General features: G+C 39.2%; 1 protein-coding gene across 9 annotated transcripts in view; it reads right to left on the bottom strand.

The window, feature by feature from the left end:
* Positions 1-5,793: 5,793 nt before the first annotated feature.
* ST18 (ST18 C2H2C-type zinc finger transcription factor) overlaps positions 5,794-27,804 on the bottom strand; it is a 144,358-nt gene continuing 122,347 nt past the window's right edge. For all 9 annotated transcript variants that reach the window (XM_054561607.2, XM_054561605.2, XM_054561600.2 and 6 more), the window contains 5 exons: positions 26,940-27,161; positions 21,117-21,205; positions 13,385-13,488; positions 11,326-11,469; positions 5,794-8,288 (listed from right to left, as the gene is read on the bottom strand). In XM_054561607.2, the coding sequence (XP_054417582.2) occupies positions 8,148-8,288; positions 11,326-11,469; positions 13,385-13,488; positions 21,117-21,205; positions 26,940-27,161 (700 nt within the window). In that variant the 3' untranslated portion in view covers positions 5,794-8,147. The remainder of the gene's footprint in view (positions 8,289-11,325; positions 11,470-13,384; positions 13,489-21,116; positions 21,206-26,939; positions 27,162-27,804) is intronic.

Consider the following 27,804-nt stretch of genomic DNA (forward strand, 5'->3'; position numbering starts at 1 on the left):
TAGATGGGTAATTGTTTAAAAAAAAAAAAGCTAAAATGAGTAGGTTTTCAGGTTGCATCAAATCAGGCACATTTGATACATTTGTGGATTTTAGAGTGTGATTTAGCCACTTACTTTGTCTGATCATATAAAAATTTTCATTCTTTTTAGATATTTTCTGTTTTGGGGTGTTTCTCCCTCACAAAAAGAGAAAAAAAGCATTGTGATTTCTGAGCTATAGAAAACATAAAAACGAGGTTATTTCCTTGGCTTTTCTTTTTGAACACGTTTTTTGTTTCTTGCAGAAAAAATGGTAAAACAGCACTGTTAAATAGAAATTTGGTGAGAGCCACACATGTAATTATATATTTTCTAGCATTCCCTAGCATTCACACTGAAAATGAATAAAAATAAGAGGAAAAAATTCATTTTAAAACTAGACTTTATTTAACTCAATATATTCAACATATTTTTATTTCAACTTGTGATCTTGAGCCATAATTCAGTGCTCCACAGCTACTGTTTTAAGAATTGCAGCCAGGCTGCGATGGAGGAGAAGCCAGTGGGGCAAGAGGCTAAGAGGAGAGATTGGAGGGACGGATGGCAGAACTCCCTCCATGTGATGGGGAGAAGGCTCCACTCAGTGCTGAGAAGAAGATGCATACAGCTGTGCTCATGCTACTGAGCCACTTTACGAATGCTTTAAAAAAATCTCCTGATTATCATAATTCATAATTTACAGAATTGTTGTGGGAACTAAATAATATGTGTAAAGTACTTGGGAAATTTCTGGTGAATATTAAATGCCTGATTAATGTTAAAACACACAGACACACCTTTATGAAAAACTTCAGGGTGTCTTGCAGTGCCTGTGGGGACTTTGAACATTTCCAAGCCCATGTGTTAGTTTCTGCTGCTGCCCTTGAGGAATTTGTACTGACATTTGACTTACTTTTAAAAACCTCATGTTATCGGGATGAATAAATTTTCTTATTTTTGTTTCTTCTCCTTTCCTCCATTCTTCCTTTCCTGATTTTGTAGATTACATACAGTTTTCCTGCTGAGCTAGATGAATCTCTGGCGATGAAAAGGGTACATGGGAGAGATAAAAACGTTCCTTTTTTTTTTTTGTTCACAGAAATATCCAAGAAAGTTGTTGAAAGCATTTACAGTTACACTTACAGCTTTTTGATGATTCAGAATTGAAGCATTAATGTACCTAATTACCAAAAAGCGGGGATACGGATGGAAGACACATTGGTGGGTGTGTGCAGACATTACTTGGGTGTGTCAAATGCTGGCTGCCACAAAATACAACCAAAATAATCTACTGATAAAACAAAACTGAGTTTACCTTGACAGAATCTTAACAGCATGTGAGGAAAGGGGGCTAGCAAGTATAGGCTATTTATGTGATTTGAGGGGTCAGGCTTAAGGAGGGCCCTTGAATGTGAGGGCATGATTAGAATTGGGCAAGTTCACAACTTAACAATTTAGGAGAAAGACACACAGCAAAGCCAAGGTTTCAAAGTGAGTCTCAAAGAGTAAACAATCACTTGACATGAATGAGTGTCCCGAGAAGGGGTATTTATTCTGAGAGTACATTGAGTAGTTCTAGTTTTATCTGGTTAGAGTAAATGGATTGTTAGGAAGTTCTTGGAACAGATAATGAAGATGTTTTCCATTTTTTATCCTGGGCAAGAATTTCCTGGAATAGTAAATTCATGTTAATGGAGCCAATCCCATAGTAGAGGCTTGTCCGTGCAGACATTGACCGGTGGCCCAGGCACACAGCCAGCTGCGTGGGTGTGGATGTTTTTGGTCCTTGGGTCTTTGATGAGACACAGAACTTGAGCGTTCTCTCTCATATTTTTGAAATTCAAGTATACTAGTCTCAGGGATCAATATTTACAAAGATTTCTGATGGTTAAAAGTTTGATCCTTTAAGAGCATTATTAAAGTGTGTCTTCATACATTTTGTGTTGCTATAAAGGAATACTGGAGGCTGGATAATTTATAAAGACAAGAGGATTATTTGGCTCACGGCTCTGCCGGCTGTACATGGAGCCCCGTGCCGGCATCCACTCTGGTGAGGGTCTCAGGAAGCTTCCCTTCATGGGGAAACTTGAAGGGGGCCTGGACTGTGCAGAGGTCACATGGCGACAGAGAAAGCAGGGCGGAGTGAGGTGCCCAGCTCTCCTCAACAACCAGCTCTCTCAATGAATGGAATGATAACTCACTCACTCCCCACTCCCACAGGGGCAATTAATCTATTCATGGGGCATTCATCTTCATGACCCAAACACCTCCCATTAGGCCCCACCTCCAACACTGGGGATTACATTTCCCCATGAGGTTTCGGGAGTCAAATATCCAAATCAGAGCAGCATGACATATCCCCAAATTGCCACTCACACTTTCAGATATCTAACCCATAAATCTAACCCTGGATTTCATTTAAAACTGAACAAGGCCATCAGTTACAGAAGGAAAATGACTACATTTATATATGAGAATATACATCTGAGTGGAAAACTCTACTAAAACAGCAGCTGTTTTTGAAGAGCAGGGAACTTTACATTCTCTTTATGTTTTAAATATTTAATAGCTGGTAAAGGTCAGGACAAACTGTCTTTTTATTTGTCGGAGGCCAATTCAAAACTGTCAAGCATACACAAAGCAGCTAATGACAGAACAAAATAATTATATTGTTTTGCTCTAAAAACAATAAAAAAAGAGCGATTTGCATTTTTCTTATTTTTGGCTATTTATTATAACCAATATTAAGATTTTTCAATCCCAATTCATCAAATACATTATTAGGATGTCACATTTTTATGATATGCTTTTACAAGAAAAATACATCATAAAGTGTGGTGTAAATGTGAAAATGATGCTTCTTTGAACAACTTTTCCTGGAATGGGCCCTGGCATGTATCTTAACTGTTTCTTGCTGAATGACTGTGCACAGAGGCTGGTAAGGTGCTGGCCAGCACAGCAAGTATGGCTAAGTGCAGTCGTGGTGGCCTGCAGAAGGGACAGGAGCTTGCCTCTGGGTCAGAGTTGTGTTGAATACTGACCCTGCTACTTATCTGTGGGGCATCAAACAATGATTAGAGTTTACTCTCTCTAACCCTTGGTTATCTCTTAGTATAATGCTGATCATAATAATTCTGTTGCAGCGTGGCCATGAAGCTTACAAGAGGGAAGTCAGGGATGTACTTGTTATCGTAGTGTTAAGATTGAGGAATATTGGAATATGTCTGGATCCTGGCATGTGTCTTAATCTTACCTCATTCTTATTTTCTTTCCTCCAGATACATCTGACAGGTGATGAGACAGATTCTGTTGGTTAGAGCACTTAGGTTGAGAGGTCTACATGAGGCTTAATTATTTCTAAATGTGTGAGTCAGTGAGTCCTGCTATTGTCCTCATTAGAGAAGGACTATCCACAATAGAATTGTTTTTGTAAGAATAGTGAGAAGGGGCTTGCCTTGCTTTAATCAAGCACATCTGGGGTGGAATCCTGGCTGCACTGTTTCCTAGTTTTACGGTCTTGAGCAAGTTACTAACTTTGCTAAACACCAGTTTCCTCATCAGTTTAATTGTGCATGGTGATATTTGCTTGATACATTTTGTCAGATGAAGTATACAAAACATCATTGATTGTGTCTGACAGCGTGGATAGTTATTAGCCAATTAAATCTGCTTACTTTATAATTATCTGCTGAATAATGAGAGGAAATAGCAGGGCACTTTTCCCAGACCACAATAAAATGAATGTAATGTGTGGAAAGAGATGTAGAAAACATTAGTTTTCACAAATATTAATAAAATATTTATGTACCATAACAAGTTAATTTTTAAAACTTTTTCTAATGGGGAAAATCAAATAATTATTCACCCCCTTCTTTTTATTCAGGTCCTTGGTTCCAGTAGAAGGGTTTTAGTCCTGTGTCTGAAGGCCCCAGGACTTTTCTTGGGATGGTAACAATAGTCTCTATACACTGGCCTGAAAATGATCTCGGGAACACTCGTTACCAGTTTTTATTTGTACCACACCCCACATACACAGCACTGAACACAATTTTCTTGCCCTGATGTATGAAATGTTAATCATCTGAATTGCTGGAACAAATTGTCTGCAGTGAAATCTGATCTTGTCATTCTCTGATTTAAAATTTTTCTTTCACATGCTGAAGTCTGTGGAAATTAGAACTCTTTAGCATGCCAGTCTACGATATGACCTCCTCCTCTTCCCACTCACCTGGGCTTTGGCCTCTCATCTTCTCACTTCTCACCAGTTTTTCAATGTTTTAAATACATGAAGCTGAGGCCATGATGATTGCCATACTTTTGCACGTGCTGTTGTCACTGCCTGCAGCACCTTTTCTCAAACTTTCCCTGCTAAATCAGAAGCAGTATTCTTCCCGGAAATCCAGGTTTGTTAGATAACCCTCACATGGTTTCCACAGGAGCCTGTGTGTACCCAAACTGAAATACCTATTACTTATTTCATTGTCTCCCACGAGGCTGAACTCCTATGGGAGTAAGGAAGTGGGCCCGGCATAATTGTGTTCCAAGTAAACATCTTTTTGATGAATGGATGATTCTTACTCACCATTTCCGGTAAGACCGGTGCTCTTCTTATGACGTGTTGTTGACAGAGTTGTAGACACTACTTGTTGGTATAAAATCCCAATCAGAGGCCGGGCGTGGTGGCTCACGCCTGTAATCCCAGCACTTTGGGAGGCTGAGGTGGGTGGATCACCTGAGGTCAGGAGTTCGAGACCAGCCTGACCAAGATGGTGAAACCCCATCTCTACTAAATACAAAAAATTAGCCGGGTGTGGTGGCGCATGCCTGTAATCCCAGTTACTTGGGAGCCTGAGGCAGGAGAGAATTGCTTGAACCCGGGAGGCGGAGTTTGCAGTGAGCCGAGATTGCGCCATCACACTCCATCCCGGGCAACAAAAGCGAAACTCTATCTAAAAAAAAAAAAAAAAAAAGTCCCAATAAGGGCAAGATGCACACGCTTGACTAAGGGTAAGCTAAGAGCCTGACTGAGCAGATTTGCATTTTGTGATCCATTTTATGCACATCTTCAACACGTGAGTGTGGTGACTAAATAAAAGCTATATTGTGCATTAATGGTTATGTTTTGGCTCCTGGTAAATGAAGGTTTCCCAAGTACAACTCTGGCTTTCCTCTTTGGACCCAGACTTCCCTTCGGTCAATCTGGCTTCATTACATGGGTTAAATAGATTTTTTTTTTTAAACCAGATCAAATGTAAGTGGAAACTTATTCTAGAGATGTATGAATCTGGGCAGAAACTGAAAAATTAAATTAGGCTGACTGACATTAGATAGAAAGAACACATAAGCAGAAGAGGTGCTACCAATAATTTATTATTTTTTTCTTTGATTCAAGTTTCTTTAATTTTAGCTTATATGAATCTAGAGATATACTCCGTATCCAAGTAATTTTGGAATCAGGAGGGTGGGCCCTCTATCTTGCCACTTATTAGATCTGAGTGAATTTGCTGCTACTGCTAGCAAAGGTATCCCTTATGTCAAAGCATTCCCTGTTCTGGAGGTGAATGCCACATCAAAGGCAGTGACAGCTTGTCAACTGGCCAAAAGTCCTTCCACTTTAAGGCAAGCAAACCGGCTGTCAGAACAGAAATGTCTCTGAACGACTGGCAGGCTCAAGTGCACTCTGGGGACCTCACCAGGGCTCGTTCTGGACAGTGGATTCCATGGGAAGGGGATACTAGTCTCCAGATAACAGCCTGAGAAAGATCACATCAAAACTCGTTATCAATTTTTATTTCCTACCATACACCAAATGTACAGCACTGAACACAATTTTGTTGCTTTGATGTAAGAAATATTAAGTGTTTGGAGAAACAGTATACAAACAAACTACCTCAAATTAAAAAAATGCATATATCATTGCCTTTTTGTTGTTTACAAAAGACCCAATTTACAGTATTGATCATTAACATAGTTGAAAAGAAAACAAATTCAGTGCACATTACAAAACACATCAAGTACAAAGTAGGCAAATAAATACAAACATACTTCACAAAACATCCTGCTCAAACTAGGCAAACACAAATAAATTAACCTGAAGTCATAGTAAATTATAGTAATAAATATGTAGGTTGGTAAGAGATTTCTTTTAAATTAAATAAAATATATAACAAACTTGTTAAAATATTTAGCAAATTAAACGTTTGTCTTTGTAATAAGTGAGCTCATTTGTATGCATCTATGAAGTACTGTATAGCAAAATGTTTGCAAGTACATAACTGTAATAGAAAATTTTGTTTGGTGTCCCATTTATAATAGACAGCACATATAGTAGCTCATTTTTTAAAATTGATTTTTAAATAAACACCGTTTCTACCTAAGAACAGACAGTTCATCTTCACTAAACTAAGATTCAAGGGTTCAAATGAACTCCAAACCAAAGATAAGCCCCACTTAATGCATAACAATGACCAAAGTTTAATGGGAGTGGAATTATTATTGAGTATTGTTTTTCATTTGTGCAGGTAACAGTAATAACAGTGGAATATATCAAGCCTGTGAATGCCATCACTTTCCATCTAAATATCCATGAGGTTAATAAAAAATAAACACTTTTGTTTATAGCACAGAAAATTAAGCCCACACTAAGTTCATGTGTACATTTACACAGAGGCACGTCTGCACATGAAATGTGTGTGCACACCAAAAAGGCAGTTTAGCTGGTTGTCTATACCTTTTCCTTAAAAAAAATAAATATAAAAAAACTTTCGAAACAATGCTTAACTACTTTACAATCCCTGAAATAGACATTGCCTTTACTATAGAAACTATGAAACTCTGATCCATTCAGAAATTCAAGATTGTGGGCTCAATTTGAAGTGTGGATGAGTCTGTGTGTGTGTGTGTGTGTCTGTGTGTGAGTATGCCTGTGTGTGTCAGTGTGTGTGTATATTTTGTAGCATTTGAAGTTTTATGGCAAGATTTCTATCAAATTGAATTTTGTCTTGTTTCCTATGGAGGGTGAGACCCAAGTTGCCAGTGTTTGAAGTAATCATTCAGATTGGAGTAGCATTTTTTCATGTGTTACTATATTTTCCATTCCTTTCCAGTCAAACCAGTAAGATAAATGCTATTTCAGGGGATATGGTATCTACAAAATTTTTCATTTGGATGTGTTTGCATTTGCTAAGTACAAATCTACACCAGTATTGTCACTTGTATATTGTACCAACATGTGGCAGGAAAGCCTGGCTGGTCACACCAAGTCTTATTTTTCATCTTGGGATATGAGTTGCCAAAGATCTGATAGGACTTGAAAAACAAACAGACAAATCTGCATCACTAAAAAAGCTTATGTTTCTTTAAAACATTTCAAATAAATAATTCATATTAACGAAAACCGTCCAGCCAAGTCGAATACTTTGCTGATTGCTATATTTAATTATTGCTAACAAATTCTGAGCAGGCTGTTTTCCAGCATCCTGTGCTTTTGTGAGTGCGGATTCCCCACTAGTGGGCGCCATTTGTCTTCTTATTCCTTCCGTGCAGCTCATCTTACCACAAACTCGTTTATAAATACAAAAACCAGTGAAAGGTGGGGGAAGAAGTGTGCAATAAAAATCAAACTCAACTATAGTGCAGTCCTTAGACAAGGATTTCCTTCACCCTTTCCTGTTTCCTCATTAAAACCCAGCAAGAAAAATGACTTGAGAATAGCATTTCTATTTAAATCCTATTGGAAAATAAATTAATAAACACACTTGTAAAAATATGGCAGACTTCAAAATGCAGTTAAAAGATAAAAAACTCTTTGATTAGTAATAAATAAATTATAAAAATGTCACATTTATTTTACATATACTTTACAAAAAAAGAGTACAATGAAGAAATAAAAGAAAAACATATGAAAATAAATAAGATCTAATAATTGACTGCATTGCTTTTAATCCAAGAAGTCTATCATAGTTTTTCTTTCCTTTTTATATCAGCTGGGGAAAATAAAATTAGTGCAATGTTGCAAATTGTAAATGCAGTACGGCAACCTCCACGCCTTAGCAGTACACGAACCTCTAACAGATCCATCTGGAGTTTACTGCTGTTGGTAATTTCTGTTGCCCGGCAGCACTGTGATCCTACACATGGATACCCTTCACTGCCTGTTTGATACTTTCCAGTAGAGCTTTGCATTCCGGGGAATAGTCCCGTTCCAGATTGCTGTACATGTCTGTGAGTGTATTTACATATGCTTCAAAATTCTGCTCACTGATAGGTCCCTAAATGGAGACAAAATACATTGACCCAATCACAGTGGTTCAGGCTGAGGGAAAAGAAGGACCCAGTGACATCGAAGATCAGTGATCCGGGAGTCGGGAGGGAAGGCAAGGGTGCATATGGCTGCTGGAGTTGCAGGGGATGGAGAGAGACGGAGTGTGTGTGGGATTCATCTGTTCACTCTTAATTCCGGAGACGAATATGACTGGCTTGTACAGTATTTGGGGTTGATTTGGAGCACATAAAGTATATGTCTGGCTATGGACTCGTACTCCACAAAACTTTTCTGCTTCTCTTGGGTGGCAGCCTCAGCCTTGACTGCACATGCCTTGCACAACATATGCCTCCTGTTTGTGGAAGGTGAATATTTTTGAGGCTGGGAAGGAAGGGTTGCTTGTACTAAGTGGTGCCTTTAACAGCACTGGCAGAAACTTAAGGAATTTAAGATTTGAGCAAGTTGCTCAGTAACAGTTGTGATGGAAAATTTTCCTTCTCCATCCTCAGATCCTTTCAGCCTGTTTCTCTCCTGTGGCATCATTGTAACATACTTTTAAAAATTTCTCAGTCTCTGTAAGCAGAATATCAGTTTCACAAAGTTTAAATTTATTCATCCCCTGTTTTTTTTTTTTTTTTTTGGAGACAGAGTCTCGCTCTATTGTCCCAGCTGGAGTGTAGTGATGTGATCTCAGCTCACTGCAACCTCTGCCTCCCGGGTTCAAGTGATTCTCCTGCCTCAGCCCCCCAAGTAGCTGGGATTACAGGAGTGCACCACCACTATCAGCTAATTTTTGTATTTTTATTAGAGATGGGATTTCACCATGTTGGCCAGGCTGGTCTCAAACACTTGACCTCAGGTGACCCACCTGCCTCGGCATCCCAAAGTGCTGGGATTACAGGCGTGAGCCACCACGCTTGGCCTCCCTGGTCTTTTTGTATGTTTTGGTCGCTCCTTTACCCAGTGTGGTGCTTCAAGGAGAGCACGTGCTGGATACGTGTGAATTTCACACAAATGTGAAACGGAATGAATGTCACAAGGGGAATGCTACTCAGTCATTTCTGTTGCCACCATTTTCCCTCCTTTTTAAAAACACATGACACGAGACTTACTTCGCAAGGTGCTTGGAAGAAAGGACATTTAAATGTCAAAGTATTGTTATTGTTGCTATTTAAGGAAATAAGCTTTCTAAATTTGAAGCTATTTGGTTGTGCTCTGCTCGGCAAAGCGCTGATCTAAATTATTAGTATTGTCCAATTGTGATTCTTTGTCCCCTTCTCTTTCCTGCCTTTGTTGTGCCTTGTGTTTCTTGGAGAGTCAGGGGATTGGATGGGAACCCAGGTAGCACAGTGGATAAAGGCCACTCTGCAGGGCCGGGCCCACTTGCCTTGTGTTAGCTTTGGAAACTTGATCAAATTAAGTAAGCTCTCTGAGCCCTGATTTTCTCAACTATGGAATGGGAATACTAATGCTCGCTCTTTGGTGCTTTTGTAACATTTTGTGTGATCAGCACTAAAAATCACCACTAGAGTGCCCTGTGTGGTCAGTATACAAGGCACAGGTTAACTTGTGTCGTACCTATTTTTTATGGCAGTGGTGAAGAAGAAAATACTAAGGAATGCATATTCAAAGTATGATTTATGCAACTTTAATAAATAACATTGCAATGATTTTTAATAATTACCTTAATCCTTACCACAGTGGTATCATTTATTTTGCTTTGTGTTCATTATTACCTTATTGATTTTTTGGCTGGTGGGAGTCAAGAAACATATTTGGAATTGGTTAAGATAAGAACTCCATGCTAGGAACTTGGGTAAAATGGAGGGGCTTAATGTTTTAACCAAAACCAATTATATTTCGCTTCTATAAATAATTTCATATATAAAATAGGCGTCTTTGGAAAAATTACACTAAAAATTTAGGTTCTGAGGAAATTAAAAGCATTTAGCAATGTAGTCTCTCCTCCAAAGATTTGTGTGTATTTAAGAATATGTAAAAGAAGTTAATTTTCTATGAATTCCAAATACAGTCATGCAATGCATAACAACATCTCAGTCAATGATAGACTGAATATATGATGATAGTCCCATAAGATAACAATAGCATATTTTTATGGTTTAGATATGTTTTTCCATGTTTAGATACACAAATACTAATAATTGCCTAAAGTATTCAGTACACTAACATGCTGCGCAGGTGAGTAACCTCAGAGCATTGGGCTGTACCATATAGCCTGGGTGCAAAGTAAGTAAAGTAGGGTCTGTCATCTTTGTTTGCGAAAGTTCACTGTATGATGTTCACACAATGTCAAAATTGCCTAAAGACACATTTTTTAGAACGTGTGCCCATTACTAAGTGATAGAGGACTATAGTTGCATACCTAAAAGACACACTTAGATTTTGAAAATGAGGATTCCTTGTTCATTTTTTTTTTGCTTTTTATTTTATATGAGGAGAACTGAAGTAGGTTCTTCATACTTCCATATGAAGAAAGCACCTAGTCCATTGGGAATTGAACATTTTTGGTTACAGTTCCTGATTTGGGTGGATGATGCAAATAATGGTCTCAGATTTTGTAAGACATGGAATCTTCTACTTGGAAATACATTTTCACTGAGGGAGTTTTGCCCTTCAACTTTCATTTATTTATTTATTTATTTATTTATTATTATACTTTAGGTTTTAGGGTACATGTGCACAACGTGCAGGTTAGTTACATATGTTCACATGTGCCATGCTGGTGCGCTGCATGCCCTTCAACTTTCACATGACATTATGAACCGAGCTTTAAAAAATCCTTTGTTTTTAAATGACTTTGGCCTCTAAAAAATTCTTGGCCTTAATATAATTTAAATAAATGCATCTACCACGTTCCCAGAGAGGGAGATTACTCCAAGCCGGACTGTGATGAAGTGTGGTCACTCTGTGACTGCTCACAGGTCTCCTCAAAGCTCAGTCGTGGCAACCCTGTGGGTAAATGCATGATGACACTGCAAACGCTTGTAATGGAACAGCAAGCAAGGTTTTGGCCTTGAACTTACCATCTGTGGAAGCTGGATGTCGGCAAGGCTTGAAATGAGAGCTTGGCTTAGACCTGCCAGCTCTTTCAGCAGACTTTCATTGTTCTGTTCTATGAGTTTGTTCTCCTCCTCTATCGTCTTTAAATTGCTCTCCATAGAGGTGATCTACAACAGAAATAACTTGGGAATGTGAGTAGTGGAGTTTGGAAGGAGCGCAAAAGGTTTCTCCCTGAAGGAAAATGCACCAAGTGCATCTGAATACTAAGAGATACATGCGTGCAACTTCTCGACATGAAGCTGCAGCCCCATTGGATTGTTCGAAGTGCTGGAATCACATCCCCAAATTTTCATCTTCAGCCCAGACTTCCTCATGAATTGTAGAACTTCTCCACATGGCTGTATGATGGATATCTCAAACTCAACATGCTTAAAGCAAACTTTGCTATTTTCCCCAAACCTGCTCCATCCGCTGTCTCCCTTTTCCAGCTAGCAGCAACTCAACTGTAGTACAGATCCCCCATGGCTCTTTCTTTCATACCTCACTTCCACTGGCACCTCCTTCAAAATAATCCAGGATGGGACCACTGTCCCCTCCACACTGCTGCCCCCTGGGCCCAGCCACCAGTGTGACTGTGCTGCCTTCTCATGGGTGGCCCTGTGTTTGCCATTACCCCATCTAATCTCTTCTTGGCCTTTCCTCAACACAGCCACCAAGATGAGCCTCTTAAAATGCAAGTCAGCATGTCAATCAGATGGGATTGTGTTACTCGTTGGCTCAAAACTGTGCTACAGTTCTGCACACATTCAGAATAAAAACCAAGGTCTTTAAAATGGCCTAAGATGCCCCGTGTGAGCTGCCCTGTTGTCTCTGAGACTGTTCTCCTGTGACCTGCCCCAACCAGCTCACTCACCTGCGGCCACACTTCTCTTTGCTATTTCTCAAATCCCCAGACCTTCTCATGATGAGCACTTTTGCACTTGCACAGTTTCTTCTGTCTAAAACACTCTTTCTCCATACCTGTTTGGCTAACTCCCTCATTCCTCAAGTCTTTGCGATGGCTTTCTTCTCCCTGGGGGCTGGTGGTCCCATTTAGTATTGAAATACAGCCACTCGCCCAGCCCCCTGCCATTCTAGCATACAACACCATTGATCATTTATGACTTCTTTGTTTATTGTCTGCTTCCTCCTTCTAGACTATAGGTGTCAGGAGGGCAGAGGGCTTTGTGTTCTTTGCTAATGGTTTTCTAGACGAATTCCCATGATTTCTAGACAAAAGTGTCAATCTGTGGACCAGATGGCCATTAATTGATGATGGCAACAATGGTCACTCTGGGTAAGGAAACCAAAATTTCAGATGGATTAAAACTCTTTGTCTTAAGCTGTTGTGTGAGGACTTCCAAGAGATCCAGTAACCATGGTGGTATAAAAATCCTGCATTTCAGAAGAGGAGAGAAGAGAAGGGGAGAAAGACAGTCCTATACTCTGTCTCATTCTTTTGCTGCTAACTTGTTGCAAGAGAGTTATGATTCGTGTTTTAAAAATCTTGGACTGAACTGTTGATTTCCAGGAGATGAGGCAGACATCACAAAAAAGAATGCAGAATTGAGAAATTGCTTGGGCTTTTAGGTAAAGAATTTGCTCAAGAAAATGTTCAGTAAGATCTGTTTCTAATAAATACTTATACATTCAGTGGTGTTCCAAAAACATTAAATGAAAAAGTTGCTATATTTTACTTGAATTTTGAATAAAACCAAGGATTCTTACCTTTCCATCACATTTTTTTTTCTAATGCACCAGAGACTCTTTGGTTATAGGACGATCTGCCTTGTTTGCTTATGAAATCTTTGATGCCACCAGGGCAAAAACATGAGAAAGCTTGCCCACAGCTACTGAATAAATGGTAACCTGGGATGATCCACCTATTCAGAATTTTACAATAATTATGGAATCTAGAAACACTCAGCATATTGACTCTAAGATACCATATATTTTCACACAAGCTTTAAAAAGTTCAATGTTTTGTTTCCACCAAAGATTATGATTACATTAAGGATCATGAATTACTTTTTTTTTTTTTACCTGGGTCTGAAGTTTCATCATATCTGCTTCAATTTTAAGGTTGGATTCATTCAGTTCCTTTATTTCTTCATCCAAATGCCTAATTTCTTCATCACTCTCTATTCCTGTAAAGAGTAAGACTACCTTAGTTCGAACTGAAAACTGTTAACAAATGAGTCAATATATGTTTAATTTGTGATTTGCTACTTGAAAATGAGACTTTCATTTAAAGTGTTTTTACCAAAACAATGCATATCTAGGATTCTGAAAAGTGGATAAGAGAAGTTACAGATTTAATTTATTGGTAAGAAAGAAAAGAGGGAGTAGAAAAGTGCCACCGTTGCATGTAGCTCAGTTATGTCCCAGGGGTGCTGCCAGACGCATTTGTAAATATGTCTTCAATTACATCTCACCGCACCCTACAGTGGGACTCACTCCATTATACCCTCCTCACATATGAAGACACCAAGCCCAGAGAGGTTAAATGAGGCCTCAGGAATCACTGACAGAAGTTAAATAACCTGCCCAAGTTCAAATTAAGAGGCAGAGCTGGGATTAAACCTCAAAGCCCTTGCATTCTCTTATTCAAAATGCTGCAAGGACAGTTTTATGCTGAGTAATTAAATATCTGTTTAGTTGAGTTAGACCTTAGGACCCATGATGGGAGGCAGAGCTGTGGAGCTGCTGGCAGGTGAATTAGAGTCCAGAAACACATTGGCAGAGTCTTCCACATGGACATGGATGAGGAAAATGTAATTTAGGGGGAAGGACATCAGTTTGGGAGTTTGACTCCTGTTCTGCAACTTGGGCAACTTAACTTATCTTCTTTGTGCTTCAGTATCCTCTTCTGTAAAGTAGTCATGCTATCTACACTGTGGGAATGAATGCAATAAAATGTAGAGTGCTAAACATGCCACAGGCTCTCAATGAATGGGGGTTATTTCCCATGATTACTTTGTAGAAGGAGTATGACTACATTTGAAAAGTTTCAAGAACCTGGGGAAGGTAGTTAATATTAAAGGTGTGGGAAGCAGGATTGGAGGTAATTTACCTCCTAGAAGAATGAGTCTGAACCAGAGTGACAATGAAGAAGGACATGTGAACTTCCACGTAGAGACTTCATAGGAGCAATTTCATGAGAGGAGGATAAAGGGTACTTGGCCTGACAATTGGTTTGAAAGAGATCTGGCTCTTATACTTTCCTAGGGTGACTACTTCGGGAAACAATCCATTACCTCCTGAAGGTGGATGTTCACATTCTCTATGACCCTACAGTTTCTTCCTTAGGTACACACCCAAAACAAATGGTTGTACACAGGAAGCATGCATAAGGTGTACACGGCAGTGTTGCTCACCAAAAGCACAACTTGAAACCACATGCCCACCAAAAACAACACGGGTGACTCTTAGTAATTTAGTGCGAAGAGAAAAAAAGTAAGCCGAAAGTTACATCACATACAGCATGATAAAACAGATGGCTATTCTGTGGGTACTTACTGCTTTATTAAAAGTAACTACTGAATAAAGTGAGCCATGCATGGACCAATGAAGAGAGTGTGTCATAAGATTGATATAACTCTGGGCTCTAAGATTTAATGAAAAAAGGAAAACAAACCAACATATAAGACTTAGGTACCTTAGTAGTTAGACCAGTTTGAATATGAGTCAACAGTATGACATGGCTGCTAAGAAAACAACCAACAGTTACCCAGGACCATACTCATGGAACTATAGAATCTGGGACTCAGGATTCATTCTGCACTGGCCAGCTGTGTCTGGAGAATTGCACTGCATCTTGGAGCCCCATATTTTACTGGTTGGTGTGCTGGTCCAGGGATCTCCTCTCAGACAATTGATGGGTAAGAACTGGGGAAGAAAGGACTGAAATATCTGGATTCTCAATGAAACAGGTATTTGGAGTGCTATCAGCACTTGAAATTTTTCTGATTTGAGCAATTGAAAACTTCTATTGTTACAAATTTCTTTGACATATTGTTTTTCTTTTCTGTCTTTTTACAGTAAAATTCCACCTCAAAGAATGCTATTTTCTTACATAATATCTGGTGAGGCAGACAAAAACCAAGGAGATGCTTGTAAAACATGAAGTGTTCCGAAAGAAGCACAAAGGGTTCTGGGAGGCCCTTCACTGGAGAAGATGCACTCCTTTCAAGACTTTCAAGATCAGAAGGAGGCAGGCCTGTGAAAAAGCAGCCAGCAGCTGAGCATCCAAGAAGAGGGAGGAAGCCCAGAGCCCAGGCTGGGAAGGGAATGAATGCCCCGTGGACAGCAAGAAAGTGAATGATGGGAGCAGGCCATGGGGACATCCTGGGAGCTTAGGTTTATTCCAAGTGCAACAGGAGCCAGGGAAGGGTTTTAGGTAGGGGAGCTGGGGTGATTGAGCTTAATTTTCACAAACGTAATTTGGAGCTTTGAGTAGAGGACAGATTGGAGAAGAGACAGAGCAGAAGCGGGGAGACCCATGAGGAGATGATTGCTGGAGTCCTGGCTGGGTGTAGGGAAGTGAGGTCAAGAGAAGGAGACAGACTCAGGATCTAATCTGTAGGCAGAATTTGCAGGACTTGTGAGGGCTGGAGGTAGGGGGTGAGAGAAGAGAGGAATCGACCGAGAAGAGAGGAATCAACCCTGACTACTTGTTTCTGCCAGAGCAGGTGGGTAACTGCAGAGCTGTCTCCGTGATGAGGCAGACTGGGAGGCTGAAACTCGTAGTAGGATAAGTAAAAGTTCAATTTTGGCTAAGTTATGAGTGCTTGTGAGAAGACTGTTTAAGTGACAGCCTGGGTTCTTGGTTCTGGGATTTCGTTAGGATTATGTTTCGCTGAGGGCCAATGTTCCTGAAGACACCCCAGCCTCTTAATCAAGATGGGGCTGTTTGGAAGATGCCTAATAACAAAAGATGGCTGGAGCTTGTGAGGGAAGATCATAAGATGAGATCTCAAAAAAGAAACATTGTCATGGGATCTAATAGATAACAGGCTCCCTATACATGCTCATAGAATTAATCAATGAAGGAACTAATGTTTTTATTATAATTTCTTGGATCTGGGGAGCTATTTTAGCCACAGGATCAAATTCAACTAATTTCTTTGTAATGTTTCCTGTTAACATATCACTTTATCTGTTTCCACGGAGTTACTCATCTGCCAAACTTCTTTCCATGCACACAGTCTTTAAGAACCTTTGGATTTCACTCTGCACTTCGAAATATTAACTCATATGATCCTCATTTAAAAACCATGAGGTAGAAACATTTATTACCTCAAAGTATGGATGGGAAACCAAGGTACAAAGTAAGTGGTACAGTGGGGATTCAAATATAAGCTCTCTGGTTCCAGAATATGTTCTTTTAACCATGAAAATACTATGTTTATTCATAGATGTTTCATCTGCTTTGGAAGTATCAGTAAAAGGTGTGCCCTGATGTTTACAGACATACTTCTAGTAGAGTGTTGGACTAGCTAGGTATTGCTGATTATCAAGGAAACCATATAAACTATCCACTAAATTATTAATATTATTATTATTTTTTGAGTCGGAGTCTCACTCTGTCTCCAGGCTGCAGTGCAGTAGCGCAATCTCTGCTCACTGCAACCTCTGCCTCCCAGGTTCAAGCGATTCTCCTGCCTCAGCCTCCTGAGTAGCTGAGACTACGGGCATACGCCACCATGCCCAGCTAATTTTTTTATTTTTAGTAAAGACAGAGTTTCACCATGTTGACAAGGATGGTCTCAATCTCTTGACCTGGTGATCTGCCTGCCTTGCCTCCCAAAGTGCTGGCATTATAAGCGTGAGCCACTGCGCCTAGCCTCCGCTAAATATTTTACTTAACTCTTCAGCGACTTTGATTCTCTATATAATCCATTTATGTAAAAGCAATAGATTATGCTTTCTTTTCATTTAATAATTCTAATGTTTATTTGGTACTAATCTGTGCCTAATTTGCATATTTGGTGATTACATCATATATTATATTTCCTTTGTATTCTGTATAATTATGCAAGCTATGTATATACCTGTATAGAGCAAGTATTCTCAACTTATAAGGCTTTAAGTATTATAGTTATGTTTTTTCATATTATATAAATGAAGCAATTCTATTATATTTCAAACAAATTCTATTATATTTCTTGAGTGAACTTCTATTTTTTATTTATTTATTTATTTATTTATTAGATGGAGTCTCACTCTGTCATCCAGGCTGGAGTGCAGTAGCACGATCTTGGCTCGCTGCAACCTGTGCCCTCCGAGTTCAAGCGATTCTCCTGCCTCAGCCTCCTGAGTAGCTGGGATTACAGGCGCCTGCCGCCACACCCGGCTAATGTTGTTTTTTGTATTTTTAGTAGAGACGGGGTTTCACCATGTTGGCCAGGCTGGTCTTGAACTCCTGACCTCGTGATCCACCCTTCTCGGCCTCCCAAAGTTCTGGGATTAAGGCGTGAGCCACCGTGCCTGGCCGAACTTTTATTTTTAAATTGAGTTTACATACCAAAATTGTACTTTTTTTTATTTAGGGGAAAATGAGTTAATGTAAATTTGGCTATTCAGTTACTAAAGGAGTGAGGAGAGTTAATATCCAGAAATAAATTATATATAACAATATTTAGGACACATTATTTTGTCACATGAGAAGAGCTAGAAGGAGCTCCTAAATGCAAGACCATATACATAGATCAATTATCATAACTTCTGCTTGTTTCTACAAAGCACAGAAGGACTGGCATTCTTTTTTATACAGATGGCCTAATTTTATTATCAAGGACTAGTAAAAGTCTTTAAAAATTAATGTGGCAATTTAATTATGGCAAGGATGGAGAACTAAGGATCAATTATTCTAAAATTAATGTACACATTTTTTGATATAGACCTTCCATGTTTGAAATGGTTTGTACATAATATTCCCCTAAAATATTATCTAATTCAGCTAATTACATGAATGATTTGTACCTAGTTTAAATTAACATAGTATGCTAAAGGTAAAGCCATATGCACTTTGTATTTCATTGCAATTTGATTTGACGTTTTTAATGTCTGAAGGTGTGTTGGTTTACACCTACTTTAAAGATCATCCAGAGAACAATTATTGTGGCCACACTTTAAGGTAAGGGATCATGAAACACAGCATTGTTAGAACAGACCCCCAAATCACTTTAGGTCCTTCTTGACCTTCAGTGAACCACTGACCTGAATTCAGGTGGGCTTTTTCTCATGCAAAGTCATTGTAGGTTCTTAAGCTTTACAGAGCATCAGCCTCTACTTTCTTGGATTGTAAAACGTGTACTTTTCCAGTTAGTTACCTGTCCACATAGAATGACTGCACCCTGACACTTGTCAATGGGTTCAGCCCAGCTTGCTGCTGCTCTATATTCTTTGAAAACTCAGCTGAAGATGCTAGACATATAGGGACCCTTTGAAGTGTATGTGCTCAGCCCTGCTGCTCCTGGGTCTCTGCAAGTCTACTGTGGGTTCAGACAGACCACCTGCTGCTGGCCCCCTGCAAAGCTCTATCATAATTTGATGTAATGCTGTCAGATGACTGTTTTCTTTTTATCTTTCTTAGGAGTGGCCTTGTAATTTATATTCTGTTTACAGTATGGATGGTAGTGGTGTTCTCATAATGAGAACTCATAAGAAATATTTTCTTCATGCACTGGGTTCCAGAAGGAGTTTTGCTCTGAGTTTACTTACTACCATGTGATTCACGTGGCGATTATAGCTTTCTTTTGTGTTGGCTTCTAAAAGGCAAGGTCAAATTTGCAATCCTTATTTATCCAGCAAGAAATGACTCTTCGCACACGTCTTAGTGTCCTCAGGCTTGCTCTGTCTTGCATTCTTATCTTCGACTTTCCTTTGTCTCATTTTTGAATTAATTTTTTTTTTGAGACAGAGTCTCACTCTGTTGCCCAGGCTGGAGTGCCGTGGCACTTTCTTGGCTCACTGCAACCTCTGCCTCCAGGGTTCAAGCAATTCCCTGCCTCAGCCTCCTGAGTAGCTGGGACTACAGGTGCATGCCACCACATCGGCTAATTTTTTTGTATTTTTAGTAGAGATGGGGTTTCACCATGTTGGCCAGTATGGTCTTGATCTCCTGATCTCGTCATCTGCCCACCTCGGCCTCCCAAAGTGCTGGGATTACAGGCATGAGCCACTGTTTCTGGCTGAATTAAATTTTTAACCAGCATTTAAAAAAAATTTCATGTAGCTTTGCAGTCCTTATCCTTTAAATACTATTTGAAATAAGGAAATAAATAAATACACATTAAATTGTCCCAATTTCACTACATATGTACTGAGAGGTATTTAGGGAATGGGGAGTATTTCCAAGGAGCAGTCAGAACATCTAGTGAAAAGCTCTTTTCCTGAGCATGTGAATGTTGGAAAGACTGGAGGAGTCAGGCCTGTCCCCAGCAGTCAGGGCTTTATTCCTCCTCTGCACGTACACTCCCCTCCTTCGGTGCTTAGCAGTGAGGACCCACGGAGGGAGAGCATCCCCCCCAAAGGATCGCTTTAAATAAAGCAGGTGAAGGCCTTGGAAGGAAACAGTAGGAAGCTCGAGTGCTTTCCCTCCCTTTGATACTGCATATCTTCTTTTTAAAATCACACACAAATTAAAAAGATTGAGCAATGCTTTCAGGGAAAGTAGCAACAGTGAAAGTCCCCAGCTCAATTCTAGTCATGTGCCAAAGATGCCATCAAATAAAGTCTCCAGAGCAAAATAATTGCTCTGTCATTGTTTCTCAAATGCTTTGGAATAATCTTTGATGGAAAACAACACAGGCCCCAGATAATGCTCATTAGAAATCTCAAGAAAATGCATTCAAGAATCAAAGGAAAATTGGAGGATCCAAACAGAGAACTCAGAAACTGTATCTCTGAACTTGGAGAGGGGATTGACACTAAGGAAATATCTAGGGAAATATAGACGTAGGTAAAGATCTGGATGCTAAATCCAAACCTTCCAGAATCTCTATAAAAATATGTTGATCACAGAATAACACAATTGAAGGATTCAAATACAGATGCCAGAAACTGCTTCCTGAAATTTTATAGCAGATTTATACCAGAAAAACGCGCACGTACACACACACACACGTACACACACACGAGAGAGAGAAAACACACACATGTCAGAGAGACTGAAGGACACAACTTCCACTAGTGTATCTGTGTTGTTGTTGTTTTGTTTAGAGGTAGGATCTCTTGCAGTTGCCCAGGCTGGAGTGCAGTGGCACTATCATATCTCACTACATCAGCCTCGATCCTGGGCTCCTGGTCTCTACAATCCTCCTATCTCAGCTTCTAGAGTAACTGGGACTACAGGTGTGCCCCACCACACTGGGCTAATTTTTTTTTTTTTTGTAGAGATGAGGTCTGGCTGTGTTGCCCAGGCTGGTCACAAACTCCTGACCTCAAGCAATCCTCTATCCTTGGCCTCCCAAAGTGCTGGGATTACAGGTGTGAGCCAGCATGCCCTACCAACCACAAGTGTATCTTAATCCATCATACCCCACTGCCTGAATTTCTCTGTTGGGGATCACTCCTTATTTAAAAATAAGGAAGACACCAAAAATTGGTTTTTAAACAAAGTTATAATTTTAGTTCAAATCTGAGGAAACCTTTCTTCTTGTACATTAAAATTATGCTTCCCACCTAGAGAATACTTTGACACATGAAACTCTTTGGGGAGCCAGGGTCTACATCCTGGAGGAGGTGGTGACAGCCAGCCCTGTGCTCTTACCTCCAGTTGCTTTGAGCTTGATGGTCATGAGTTCTTCAGAAACCTTGCCCTTTTTGATAGCTTGTGCATTGAGAGGACATCCAGATAAGCTGTGAAAATAGAAATTGTACTAATGTATGAAATGTATATGATTTCTTATAAAAATTAAAATGTTTTATTCACAACCTATTTGTGTTTTTGCTGCCGATTAATTACATTATAACCCACAGTCTGTAGAGAGTAATGAATACATACCCATTAAAGCAAAGGCCGAAGGCCCTCAGATAATGTAAAATGTTTTGCTTTCTTTCCTTAAATCAAGGTACAAATAGTTGCTGCTGATACACAATTATTATTTAATTTATTTTGTTAAATTGCTATTCATCTCCATTCAAGTAAGTTCTTTTGTTTAGTAGTGGTTACTTTATTTTCTGTGTGAAATTGTACATATATATTATGAATAAGAATTGTTCCCAATTAGTCAAAATTCCATGAGTAATAAAGCAGAATCTAGTTCTTCCTGCCTTTATATAAAATGTCCCTTGACCTTTATAGAATGACTCAATACGAGCCAAAATAAAGCCCTACCCCATGCCCCCATGGCAAATTCAGTTTGGTTATGAGAATGTTTTTAATTTTTTTCTTTAACTTTTACAACATTTTTCATTAAAAAAAATCTCTACCCTGGAAGGAGAATAAGAGGAGCTGCCACAAGTGTATTCAGATGCAATCACTGCAGAGGCAGTCTATTACATTGCAGTGGTGTTTATAACCCTTTCCATTTAGTAGCGGCACTCTTCAGCAGGGTTTCTTTCCCTTAATGTCATCTGTTTTATTTAAATTGCACCAGCATGATAAATGACAACATTGAAGAAAACTTGATTTTCAACGTTTATGATCAGATAATTTTGTTGTTCTATCCAGTCATTAATTCTTTGGCAATCTTGCTATGTTTTCGTAGAAACAATTTTTAGATCAAAATAGTGATGATCATAATCAGTCATTTAAAGTCTTTTTTTCTGCAGAAAGTTAGTTACAACTCATCTATAAAGAAATCATTTCACCCTGAAGCTTGGGACATTTGGCAGAGTGAAAGAAAATATTTCTGAAGCAAAGCCCTTAATAAATGTGTGCTTAATTACTTTATTTTTTCAAGAATACTAATTATTCTACACTAAGAGTCTATGAAATATAGAAAATAATAGACATATACTATTACATATATAGAAAAGGTTATGCAGTTTGCCTAATTTGATAAGCTATACATTTTTCTACACAGAAAAAGAAAATAATGAAAAGCACAAGCTCAACTTGGAAACTGTGTCTTCTATTTTCAGAAGCTTCTCACTGTCAACTGTGGCCTATAAAAGTTTCATTATCTGTTTTATGAGGGGTTTGCATGTCTGTCTTGTTTTATGTCACATATTGTATTCTGAGAAAATAATCATGAATATTTATTTGGTAAACTGGATATTTAAAGGTGCAGGTCAGTAAGTCCATCTGTAACATAATGGATATTAATACCTCATTAGAACTTCTCTGATCCTCACCCTTAAAGGATCTACTCTGTTCAGACAACATGCCAGAAAACTTTCAGGGTGACACAGTGTTGTGGAAAAGTTAATGAAGCGTCCATCCATAATTACATGACTTAGAAGCAAAGAATATAGTTATGAAAGAGAGGCTTTGCTTCCAAAATGCCACTTGATTTTGTATCTTCCAATGTAGAGATTTCATATCTTCCAGGATGTAAAATGAATCTTCAATTAAAAAAAAAAAGGGCAGGAAAAACATTTTAAAAGTCCTTTTTCCTTTTGAAGGCAGATTTTAAGAGGCTGAGTTATTTCCTCCATATTGGAAAGGCAGAAAAAAACGTGCCTTATATGGTTTTGACCAAAATTACCATTCTATTATGACATATTAAGGGATTTTTTTTTTTTGAGGCGGGGTCTCACTAAGCCACCCAGGCTGAAGTGTACTGGCACAATTTGGCTCACTGCAACCTCCACCTCCTGGGCTCAAGAAATTCTCCTGCCTCAGCCTCCCAAGTAGCTGGGATTATAGGTGCACACCACCACACCTGGCTAATTTTTGTATTTTTAGTAGAGACGGGGTTTCACCATATTGGCCAGGCTGGACTCGAACTCCTGGCAGCAAGTGATCTGCCCACCTTGGCCTCCCAAAGTGCTGGGATTACAGGCGTGATCCACAGTGCCCAGCTGCAATTTTAAATTATATCTTCATCTGCCTTCTTAAAGCAAAATGGCAGGTGATACAATGTATGTCGTGAACATAATTGCTTACAATATATTATTAATAAGTTTCAATAAAATCACAAAGATATGGCATAGCACTAAATGAGTTCTGTCAATCACAGGACTTCTGATTTTAAAACTACAAACATCCATAATTGTGTGTGTGTTTTAACATATCACTTGTCTTCTCAGATTGCTATTTTTTTCAAAGGGAAAATTTTGTCACATAGAGATTTAAAGCAAGGTTTGAAGGTAGTTATTATATAAATATAATATGGATATAGTGTGTGGGTCAAATTGTTCTTAAACGTCCTACAAAGTGTGTTTTGTAATTATTCCCATTTTGGTTGAGAAAAATCTATGCACTAGTGCCTGTGACACCTCAGCTTGGTACCTGGCCCATGGTGAGGACCCATCATTAAACCTTAGGGGAAGTGGGATGACACTGGCTCTCATGTGCCAACCTGTATTCAAAGCAATTCCATAACTTTCCTGTGCTCGTTTCATCTTCTGTCAACTGAGGATAATTATAATACCTATAGCTCACAGGGTTTTGCAAAGGTTTAAAGGAATAAACCATACAAGTTACTTATAAGGGTGCTGTCTGTGGGCAAGAACCCTGAATACATGTCAGCTATTACTAGGTAACAAGTGATGGGAAAGAATATGAACAACCTCAGAGATTTCAGATTCAAAATACATAACGTACAAAAGCCAGTTGTGAGTTATATTCCAAGTCATATAAGTCATCCTGCATATATACATATAGGTTTAATATTATCTTCACAAACAGGAAAGAAGATCATCTGTGTTGAACCCCTACTGTGTGCCAGGCATAAGCAAGGCGTTTTGCCATATTATTCCATTAAATTCTACACATAGGCCGGGCACAGTGGCTCATACCTGTAATCCCAGCACTTTGGGAGGCTGAGGCAGGCAGATCATTTGAGTTCAGGAGTTTGAGAACAGCCTGACCAACATGGTGAAACCCCATCTCTACCAAAAATACAAATTAGCTGGGTATGGTGGTCCCAGCTACTTGGGAGGCTGAGGCAGAAGAATCGCTTGAACCTGGGAGGAGGAGGTTGCAGTGAGCTGAGATCTTACCACTGCACTCCAGCCTGGGTGACAGAGTGAGACTCCATCAAAAAAAAAAAAAAAATTCTACACACAGAAAAGAGAGAGCATTCCACCTTAAAGAGAATACCCCACATTAAATACAGTCTCTTAAATATTTGAAATCACAAGAGAAATTCAATTCCATTAAATTCTACACATAGAAAAGAAAGAGTATTCCACCTTAAAGAGGATACCCCAAATTAAATCCAATTTCTTAAATATTTTAAATTGCAAGAGAACTTTCGAGTCAAGAATGCTGAAATCTGAATTACCTTTGTCTAAATTCTTCACTGCTTTCCATCTCTTAGAAAATAATAACTTGGAGGCTGGGTGCGGTGGCTCATGCCTGTAATTCCAGCACTTTGGGAGGCCAAGGTGGGCAGATCACCTGAGGTCAGGAGTTCGAGACCAGCCTGACCAATATGGCAAAACCCTGTCTCTACTAAAAATACAAAAATTAGCCTGGTGTAGTGGCATGTACCTGTAGTCCCAGCCACTCAGGAGGCCGAGGCAGAAGAATCATTTGAACTGGGGAGGCAGAGGTTGCAGTGAGCCGAGATCGAGCCCACTGCACTCCAGCATGGGTGACAGAGTGAGACTCTGTTTCAAAAAAGAAAGAAAGAAAGAAAGACAGAAAGAAAGAAAGAAAGAAAGAGAAAGCAAGCAAGCAAGCAAGCAAGCAAGCAAATAGTACCTTGCCATTAGTATTGCCCCCTATATTTTTGAAATCAGAATTTTCTTTTTCTTATTATGAAATACGTAATATGTAAACAGGAACCAATGATGTGTATTTGCAGTTAAAAGAATATTCTATTTTTAGAGATGGGGTCTTGTTCTGTCACCAGGCTTGAGTGCAGTGGAGCAATCATAGATCACTGCAGCCTCAAACTCCCAGGCTCAAGCAATCGTCCTGCCTCAGCCTCCTGAGTAGCTGGGACCACAGGCATGTACCACCACCAAGAAGCACTACTTATTTACCCACTCCACTGTTAGTGGGCACCGAGGTTGTTTCCAGTTTGGAGTTAGTAGAGCAACACTGCTCGGATGTGGTCAGACAGATCTCTGGGTTCTCATATGCAGAGATCCTCTGGGCATAAGTCTGGGTGTGTGCTGGGGCAAGTGCATTTGTTCAGTTTTCAACTTGACTCTTTAAAGATAATTTGCTTCTTAAAGTGTCACTACCAGTTGCTCTGCCACCTACAGAGTATGGGAGTATCTGTTGCTCCACATCCTCACCAAGCCTGGGCATCATCATTTAAAACTTCTTCATAATTTTTAAAGATAACTTCACTATTGCTAACTGAGGGATGTGCTCACCACAGTACAGCATTAATATTTCATTAGCAGTATCAACATGGATATTACTGAGGTCATTACAAGGAAGTCAAGCTACTGTACAGTAAATGTGCCATTAGGCACACTTGATTTGTGACCGAAGTTCCCGAATATGAAATAATAATTCAAACTCAGAATAAAATAATGTGTGCTATTGTGGACATAGGTCTACATTTGAAAACCATCAAAAAATAAACTACTTGAAAAAATCAAGTTTTCTCCACAAACAGGTTTTACTGAATATTTAAATATCTTTAAACAAGCAATTCCCGGAAGGCTTTATTTTCTGATATCATCCATATATATCTTTAGAACTGAGCAAAATCTCAAAAAGCCCCAATTTTGCTCAGTGTTTACACTGCTCATATACAAAACATCAATGGTTTCCTAAAGCTTCATTGGATTTTAAACCAGCATCATATACAGTGGCCCAAAAGACAAGACAGGACTCCGCTGATGGAAGAAATATGTAGGGAAACTTCTAATCTTTTCCTTTAGGTGGAATGTGAACCAAAAAGCTGGACAAAGATCACTGTTGCCCAACAAAGGGCTTGGCTGAATGCATGACATTCGGTGGTAAAGGAATTCAGTCATTGGGAAACTATAAAAGGGTTTCTAGATCTCCTGTATCCTGCTGCACACTTTGCAGTCACTGTGTCATTTTCTTTCTGGCTGCTGTGGATGAGTCACATCCTCCCAGTAGCAAAATAACTACAATTTTGCCCCCAAATTGAGCCAGTCCATAAGACAGAGGGAATGCTATAAATATATAAAGTAAAAGTTTGCAATTACATAACATAATAGAATAGATATCACCATTTGGAACTGAAGTAAACCATTAAATGACTGAACCGTTAAGAAACAGCAGCCTAAGCAATATTTTAGAATACAAATAAAACCAACTGTACATTTTCTAGAGCACTTGAAAACTGTGTAGTAATTTTAAGAAATAGAGAAAATAACATTTTTCATTCTTCATGCTCATCCAATATCTATATAGAAAGACTTCATGTTATGACATCTCAACTGCTACAGTGAACAACCTTTAGGGGGTTGTTCACAACCCTCTCCCCAAGGCAGCCTAGGTGACAACCGATCACAACACTACAACAAAAAGACAGAAAACTCACGTTACCTTCGGTGGGTGACAAAAACATTATTTACATGGCCCAGCCCATTGCAGCCTGGCAAGGGACAATGTGGTAGCTCTTGCTTGTTCAGTTTCCAGGAGAGGGAGGCTCCATTGAGAGGGTTCTCCTTCTGTCTCTTGGCAGCCAGAGGACAGCCAGAAGCTGTGCGGTGTGATGTGTATTTACCTGATATGTGACCTTGGCCATCACACCCTATCACAGGACATCTAGAGAGAAAGCAGAGACATTACCAGCCGGGAAGAAGGCAGTGATAGTCCTATGCTCTCCAGAGAACAAACCATGCAATTAGAGAGTTTTAATAAAAGATGCCACCATAACTAGCAAAACAGCATTGCGTAAGCAGGCTCTGAGCTACACGATTTTCATGCATTATCTCACTTAATATTCACTACAATCTACTGGGTAGAGAGTATTATTATCCCATTTTGTAGATGAGGAATAATGAGGCTTAGAGAGCTCAGGTAATTTGCCACCCATTTTATAAGAAGTGGAGCCAAGTTCATGCCCACACTTTTTAGGTCTAGAGCCAACCATATAAGGACTATGTTATGTTGCTTCCGAAGACCAAAGGTATAACATGTTAACTGCCTTAACAGATGCTACGTAGCACATCACTCATAGAATTGGAATTTGAGTTTCTAAATGTTTAAATATTGCATTTAGAACTGTTGTTGAGAAAACAACTTAAATTTCTTTTTTTTTAAATTGAACAATGGCATTTTTAAATATGTAAACACAGTGGAATTCGTGTATACAATAACAGAAGCTTTAACAAAACATGTAGCGTGGTGGCACACTCTGCCACAGCTTAGCTGATTGGTATCAAGCCTTGTCTTTGGTTTCTGAGGC

This window comes from Pongo abelii, chromosome 7 (assembly GCF_028885655.2).
Source record: "Pongo abelii isolate AG06213 chromosome 7, NHGRI_mPonAbe1-v2.0_pri, whole genome shotgun sequence".
Lineage (NCBI taxonomy): Eukaryota > Metazoa > Chordata > Mammalia > Primates > Hominidae > Pongo > Pongo abelii.